Below are 8,564 nucleotides of genomic sequence, written 5' to 3'. Positions count from 1 at the left end.
GTCATTTCATTTGTCAGGACATAGTTCTGACTTTGGCGTCTAATGGCCTGAGCGCGTTACATCGGCAAGCTTGCGGTACAGAAAGATCCACTTGTTGGCGTAAGAATTAGTCTCTGGTGTTGTTGGTAGATGGATCAAGACGAATGTCCTCATCCAGCCGGGTACCGGGATGTGCACCATCTCCTTGAAGTGAATCTACAGGAGAAAAATGTTCTTCATCACCGTTGATCCTACCTGGAAGACCGTGGCGGTACAAATTGTTCTGAAAGGTAATGATAAGGATATAAGAAACAACACTGAGTTCCTCTTGATAATCTCAAACTTCATGACATAACAATGTTGCGATTTAAAATGAACAACCATAAAGCTTTAGAAATTTAAATGCCAACCTCACGGCAGCATTAATGTCTTTGTGACATCATAGACGCCACCAGTAGAAACACCACGACACACAGCCAGACGGCCATGCAGAGTTTGATCTTCTCCCTATTCCTCTGTGCTCTCATCATTGCCGCTATTCCTCGATCGTTCACTCCATTAAATGTCTTGCCGTTATCATTTTGAAAACTATTTACGTACAGACTTTATGTTGCCTTTGTCGGCGAGAAACGAGTTTAACGAAAAAAAAATCGCATCGTGTTTACTTACTTTTGGGTATTTGATGAACTCTCTTTACAATCTGGTTTTGAATAGCAATCATCATAGTGGGAAAATGTATGTTTTTATTTCTTCTCTCTTTTTATGTTGCTTATCAAAGCTGAAGGGATACCCTGCAACTTGACACAGATGATGAGCCAGAGACCTGCTGAAGAAGTTCCAAAAATGGTTACAATGGTCTGGAATGGATGCACAGTGATGTAGCCGTGGAAACTGGATTAAAGGGAACAAGGCGAAAGGGAACAATATGGTGTAATTAGGCCCTGTGGGAATGACCAATCGCAAAGAACTTCTTCAATGAAAAGTTTATATATGTCTGTTTCAGTTTCAAAGTGATCGTCTTTTTTGCATACATGTTTGACTTTTGACTGGATACGAATACAAATGAAGGTTATTCATCCAGCTAGTAAGAAACCGGAAAAAAATTAAGAATAAAAGTTTTTGAACAGCTGAATAGATTTTATAAGAGGTTAGACGTTTTAGGAATACAGCATCCAGTGACTTAGAATAATCCGAAGTCGAGCATACATTTAACCATAACTATAAATCAATGAGATGAAGTTAGGTACAATTGAATGACAGCTAAATAAAGCACAAAGTCAAGATATCGTTGAATGCAAATTAACCTTAATGAATTAGCTTCTGTTGTTTGAGTACAGGATATAATGTTGTCTCGCGGGGTTGGCAGAGCAAGACGCTACAAAGTTCGCCTCCCGGTATCTCGCCAACTTCCATTTTCAGCTCGATGTCTTCACGTGGCTTGTAGTCGTAGATGCTTTGATCTAATCATAAGACTTGTCGGCATGTGGTGAAATCCATGATTAAAAGATGTCCTGTTGAGACTTCCCTCCTGCACTATAGGTTCCCATTTGCAGGCTTAATGTCTCCGTCTGTCGCACAACGGATGTACAGGGATGTAGCAGGAGACACTGGATTAAAGGGAACAAGGAAAAAGGGAGCAATCTGATATAATTAGGCCCTCTGAGAATGACCAATGTCAAACAACTTCTCCAACAAAAGGTAATACGAGTCTGCCTCAGCTTCAAAAAGATCGTCGTTTTATATAAACATATTTGACTTTTACCTGGATTGGATTGTATTACTCGCAAATGCCGGCTTTAAATTGTCCATCTAAATGGTGTTACGTCGATGAAGGTTATACACTCCGGTAAAGAGACGCAACTGGATAGATTTAGTAAACGGTCAAACGTTAGGTAGCATCCTATGACTTTGAAAATCCAAATTCGAGCAGATATACAATAGCTACGTAAATGAGGTGAAGCAATAATTGTAAGGCAGTTCAACCTAAGACAAAGTCAAGATAAGGTTGGATGGTAAGAGGAGCTGTCTTGCGGGGGTGGCAGAGCAGGGGCGAAATGCAGGAAAGTTTCAAACATGGGGCCTCCTTGCAAAATCTATTCATTTTCCTGAGTAATCTCTTATTGCATTTCACATAACATACCTGTACATGTCACATTAAAAACACATACAGACACAGAGAAACAAAATCCACCGATCCAATTGAAAAAAAAAAAAATCCTGAGTAATTTTTGTACTATGTAAAGGTTGTTACCTTCTGACATCGGTACGAAACAAACGTAATTTGAAGGAAACAGTCCCATTCGCCCTTTTAGATAGCCCAGACACCAGCTCCCTTCCTCGCCCTCCAGTATCTCTACAATGTCGCCGACTTTCATTTTTAGCTCGTTGTCCTCCCGCGGCTTATAGTCGTAGATGGCTTTAGCGTATTTCCTGTCTACGTGATAAAAACCACAAATTCACATTACGCTTTTTTGTACTTGCTAATAAAAGCACTAGGGCATATAAGCAAGATGCTTGGATTGACAATAGATGCATATGTGGACCATACAAGTCAGTCTACATTTTCTGAGTTTAACGAACGATTGACAATAGTAACTAATGGTGATTAAACAGAAGAACACATAACAACTTTTAACTGTAGCATTTAAGTGATAACATGTAGATGAATAACAACTGAAAAGTAGAATAGTGAAAATGAAAATAATAAAAATAACAAATATATGACTAATCACTGAATAAATGTATTAATTGATTTAACAAACAAATGATAGCAAATCAATGGATAACGACTAAGCGAATGAAACAACTAACGATGGTTATCAAGATGGTGACACGTTCTAACACGACATACATTAGAATATTGCTAAGCAATCAATAGCATTTTTTTGTTGAAAAATCTAACTGTTCCTTAACTTTTTATTGTATTTTGCACATTGTTTGTGGCATTGTTTCTCCACATGTTGTTAAGAAAGATTGTCTTATGGCGACATATCTCTCAACAATGTATAATTACTGAATGATAAAGTGAAGTGAAATATCTTTGATATACAAGCGTGCGATTAAAGCACTTCGAGTTTCGGCATAATGGCATGTGCACCATGCTGCTAAAGAGATAGAATGCTGTGAATTAAAACCTACCATTCCCCTGTGCTCTCCTCATTGTCGCTATTTCTCGATCCCCTGCCGTTAGACTATTAGCCTTGCCTGCCAAATAAATAAATACAGCATATAAAATGCTCACTTCATTATCTGTCTTCATGAAGCGTGCCGTTAGACGTTTCAAAACTATCCAGGTCCAAATTTCATGTTGCCTTCGTTGATGAGAAACGTGTTAACGGAAAAATCGCACCTTGTTTACTTACCTGGAGGATTTAATGAACTCCCTTTACCATCGGGTTCTGAAGACGAGCTTCTCCTTGTTAAGCTAGCATCATAATAAATGGCAAACTTTTTCCTCTCTTCTCGCTTTCTACGTTGCCGGTTGACAAGGTATCCTGCCAACGTGACACAGATGGTGAGCCACAGACCTCCCGCAGATGCTCCGATGATGGTTGCAATGGTTGAGAAAGTTGTCAAATTAATCTGCCGCTCTGGAACTTTTGCAACAATGAAACTATGTCAGAAGTTTTCTCATGAACTACATTTCCCAAGATAAAAAACTGCATGGTACTTTACTAAGATTCCGGCTTGAGAATTCCTTTTTAGGTCTATTTCAAATATCTCCTTACCTGTGACGTTAATGTATGTAAACTTGGTGTAGCGTGCTCTACTGGTAACACAAAAGCGTTAAGCACACTATAAATGAAGCTTTGGTTGAAAACTGCATCTTAAAGCTTTTAACAAGATATACATATTTCAGCCAAGCTTTGCAGTCATTGAAAAAGATGATGTTGTTATCATAGACAAACGATTGTATTTGCAGTTACCGTGTTTTCCTAGCTGTTTAAGCTTCTAAATATCAATGATAAAATTTGAGATTTTCTGTTTACCACCGGGCATGAACATATTTGTAAATAGCTTCAAGCAATTAAATGATTGCAGACTAATCCGCTACTAGATAACCGACGTTAGTTGATATGTAGTAAAAATACATTTTCAACAACATCAACAACAAAATTGACATTATAGTTGTCACTTACCAAGAACTTCTAGGTTTGTTGACTTCTCTACTCTTTTCCCCACGCCGTTGTTAGCAGTACACATATAGTAACCACTGCTGCTTTCGTTTACACTGTACAACACTAAGGAACTGGTCCGAATCCGGGCGTCACTAGACATTGTGTACACGTGTGCCCATAGTTGCCGACCTGATTTTGACCACGTGATATTTGGAGGTGGATTCCCGTCAGCCACGCAGCGAAGTGTGACGTGGTCTTCTGGTGAAACAACTTTAGGGTCCGATATGCTGATAATAGAGGCAGGGTCTGAGTGAAAAGAAAATCTTTTTTATCATTTGTTTCATGCACATTTCCTTTCCTAAATGATGTCTTATTCGTTTTGACATGATATCCGAGGAACCTTTTGAGCCAGCACTTAACCTAACATTATTACATGAACGATTTTACAAACGTGGGTGGCAATTAAAAGTTGTGGATATTTGGTAACTACATATACTTTTTGGACTTTGATTTTTCCGAAAAGGCTGATGTGTCTTTAATTAACTGTAATCATATTACCAGGTGTGGGCAAAGAAAATTTCTGCCTATATCATTGGCAACGCTCTCCGGGTTCGAGCCAACTAGTATACATTAAATTCATGTTTGCTTACAGAATACTTCCATTAGTAGACTTGCAGCAGCTCTTCCTGTCAAGTGCCGCACAACACAGGTATAAGTCCCTGCGTCAGATCTAGTCACGTGGCGGATTGTCAAAAACGGAATTCTTGAGTTTCCTCCCGAATATTTTCCAGATATTCCTCTGGTCTCTATCCGGCCGCCATCTTTCTCCCAATGAAGTGACGTAATGTTGGGCCTTGCGTCCTTCACTGCGCATGTCAAAGACGCCGATGTGCCCCATGTTGTGACCAAAGGGTTGCTTGGTCCGACCACTAATCTTGGAGGAACTTTAGAAAAAAAAAGGACACATCAATTTTGGTCGCAAACACCCGATAGATAAATATCTATCATATGGCAAGCCCACCATTGCAAATTGTGATTTTGGCTTTTATATCTCACATTTTGATGCTAATGGCCAAACGCCCTCTGAAACGAATTGTTTATTGTTTATTGTTTATTTGCATGTGTACAATATAAAACAAAGATAAATAGAGCAAAGAATACATGCAGGGGAGGCCAGAAGCCTATAAGGCTTTTCGGGGGCCTCCCCTAAACTACACAAATGGAAGTCTTACAAAATTATATATAAATTGTTTCAAGCAAACGTAAAATGAATGCAAAACATATGCAAACAGTCAAACATGAACTTATGAAGTAAACCTATTACTTGGCCACTGATTGGTTATTCACTTTTGACAAGATCATCAAAATGAATGTTGTAATAATGAAAGATTCATTAAAACTTATCAACAACTGAAGTATGGATGGGTCTGAATAGACCTAAACGAGCATTTTTAACGGTTGCTTTTAGGGTCAATGTTGTATAATGGATTTACGTGATGTCTAGCACATATCTGTGGTATTTTAAAATGCAAAACCGTTTTTTTGTCATTTCAAACATGTTCCTGTTCTTGATTTGAACAAATGGATTACCCGTGAACATTTTTCAGCGCAATTATGAATTGAATGTAATATTTTAGAAAGCGCAGGTAAGATCTTATCATATAAATGGAATCGGGACGGGAATTAACCAATAATTCTATGAGATTCATTTGTATTGCTACAGAGATTTCTAATGATATTGATTCCGCACACGTCAGACAATTATTCATGGTAGATTTCGATTGATTAATGGAGACTGAGACAACTGATACTCCATAATAAGTTGCCACTTGCCGTGATTTACCTCTCCTAGTAAAAGGGACAACATATTTCAGAAACTGTCATGATATGTCAATCAGAATTTATTAAACGGAATGTGAAATCGTTGCTGGATGTTCATTAAACCGTATATTGATTGTTATGTGTTTCATAGTTGGTACACGTTACGTATCTTATTCCAGTGGATAATGATTTACTTACTGTGGGAAAATGGTTTTAGCAAACAGTTCTTGTGGAATGTGAGGAGAAATGTTTTTATGTTTCAGTGTGTTTTCGTTGAGGATCATTATATTGCTGAAGGGCGCATATGGCCTACCATATTGTACATTTTCCCTTTTATCACTAGAGGACAGCTTTACAGAAATATCTCCCTGTGCTACATTTAATGTCTTACTTTTGCATTCCAAGGCCTAAGGCAGTAAAATATCATTCACAAATCGCAGCAGTATACGATCTCATACATATATGGTTTAGTAGGCCGCTCGGTATTGAGGTAAATACTGTACACACATCCGAGACCGAAATCAAACATTTTGTTACCAGGTTCTGAAGCTTAATTCATTGACTAAATTAGCATTGGCCTTGAGATTATTTTGCAACTAGAATAGCATTCGATTTACCAGGGTTTCTTGAACCCACGGTTGATTGATTGCCACTTGTTACAGATTTAGGATCTTCTTCTTCAGAAATCTCTTACAAAGGTCTTCACGGTCGAGAGGAACAAAGTGTAAGATATGGCTTTCATGGATATGGATTTCCATTTCCAGACTCTCTCTCTTCCATGAATTCTGCCAGAACCCATTACATTTTCCCATCACAACTACACAGGGGCTTTGTTAGAAGAATAACAAGTCTTCTTGCTACAAGGAACCCATCCACTCCATCTAATCCACCTAACTAAACTGATATCAATACGAGATCCGGGTAATGGTTAGTTGAGATACGCAGTGATCAAACATACCAAGTATATCCAGATGAATGAATTTCTCTTCATTTCCGAGTTCACCGGTCATTATAGAGAGTGAATACGTTCCTGCATCCGCGGTTCTGGTTGGATCGATTCGTAAGGAAGCTCTGCCGACCAATCGAGCCCTGCCGGCGTACCGCCCGTATGCCCGGCTGAGGTTAGCCAGAGGAACGTAGGAGAAGACCGTACTCCGTTTGTCGGATGCTGTAGGGCTCTCCAAAACCCTGGACCAGGTTATGGAGATGATGCTGAATTTTGAAGAGTAGGATGCCGGTAGGGTGACGGGTTCACCGAGTGTGGCTTCTACTGACTCGGGGAGATCAAAGCTGGTGTGCTGTGCCAAACACCCTGAAAATGGAAAAAAAGTATTTTGATACGCTTCTGTAGTATGGATGTTTTAGTTTTCCGGCAACTAATCGACCTTTAGAATGCCGATACATGCATACGTCTACAGTAGTGTCATGTAGGAACCGTTGGTTAATGAAGATTTAGTTTAGACTAACAACTGGATTTTGTCACTGTGATTTTGTAGGGTCTTCCCATGCTTGGGGTACGTTTTGACTCAATTGTATGGCATTGACACAGTACAGGAGGTACCCTATTAAATGCCCAATTCAAAATCTTTTGTGAGCAGATTTCAGGGGAAACGCCTGAAAACACATTCCAAAAGGTTGTGTGACTTATAATAGGAGAAGTTTTACATAACCAAGGACATTTATGTTTATATTAAAACCTCCTTGACATAACAGATGAAAGGATAGCAGGCGATGGGACGTTTGTTACGATTAATGATGTCATTTGTTTAAAACCAAATTGCCAACACACACTGCCGAATTGTATAGATATGCAGTCAAAGTGAGCACAAGTATTCTTCATTATCAATCAATAACAAAGGTAACTCCTACCATGACAAATGTATACCATCGATCCTTGTCCTAATTGCTGATGAGAGGCAAGAAACGGCAACTAATTGTACACAAAGGAATCGTCAAGCGAAGTGAAGTTCAGATAACTGTGATCGATCAGATTTAGATAAATGGAAAGCACTACAGACGATGAAAATGAACGAACGAGCTAACAAATTCAATTGAGTGCCATTGCTCTGAATTGTAGCCCGAACACGGGAAAATGTAACAACAAGAGGATTAATGGGGCGCCGTTATCCAGAATAAGATCGATAGCACATTGCTGCCACATGTAATGAAATTATACCCTCGTGTACGGCAATGATAGATTGAATCAGGATCGGGATTTTATTACTTTATGGTAATTGTTGTGAACAGGCTTTACGTCATCCAGCCTACACGTGACAAGTCTTCAATCAAATTAGAACTGAAACAAATGCGCAGCACGGTCGAAATGGACCGAAACTAAATAAAACTGTCGAAACATAAATAGGACGTATAATTTTTTTTTCTGGAATTAGCGTTTCTCATTCAAACATAAATTGAAGTATCTGCCTCATAAAAAGTCACCTGAGGCTAGTCTCTACCAGACTAGCAGCGTCGGCTATAGAGAGACCATCAGCCGTGGGACTTTGGTCATGGAGGATAACATTTCCATCCAGGGTTGCCTATTTGACCCTCTCTCCGTAGCCGACTCCCTTCATACAATTGACTCAATTTGGCCAATTTCTACTATTTTCCCAGCGACCCGCAGAGACTGGTAGAGGCTAACCTGGG

At 39.2% G+C, this 8,564-nt stretch overlaps 1 protein-coding gene across 1 annotated transcript; it reads right to left on the bottom strand.

Annotated features, from left to right (window-relative positions):
- Nucleotides 1-766: 766 nt before the first annotated feature.
- LOC136443686 (nectin-4-like) lies at nucleotides 767-7,250 on the bottom strand. Its single transcript, XM_066441008.1, has 7 exons — nucleotides 6,877-7,250; nucleotides 4,748-5,041; nucleotides 4,119-4,403; nucleotides 3,342-3,575; nucleotides 3,118-3,183; nucleotides 2,231-2,413; nucleotides 767-1,586 (listed from the first exon to the last, which is right to left on the bottom strand). The coding sequence occupies exons 1-7, from the start codon at nucleotides 6,926-6,928 to the stop codon at nucleotides 1,513-1,515; spliced, it is 1,188 nt and encodes a 395-aa protein (XP_066297105.1). The 5' UTR covers nucleotides 6,929-7,250; the 3' UTR covers nucleotides 767-1,512.
- Nucleotides 7,251-8,564: the final 1,314 nt, after the last annotated feature.

The sequence above is a fragment of the Branchiostoma lanceolatum genome, chromosome 10 (genome assembly GCF_035083965.1).
Source record: "Branchiostoma lanceolatum isolate klBraLanc5 chromosome 10, klBraLanc5.hap2, whole genome shotgun sequence".
Classification (NCBI taxonomy): Eukaryota; Metazoa; Chordata; class Leptocardii; order Amphioxiformes; family Branchiostomatidae; genus Branchiostoma; species Branchiostoma lanceolatum.
Note: the sequence above shows the minus strand (reverse complement) of the source record. Positions and strands in the feature narration are given on the sequence as shown.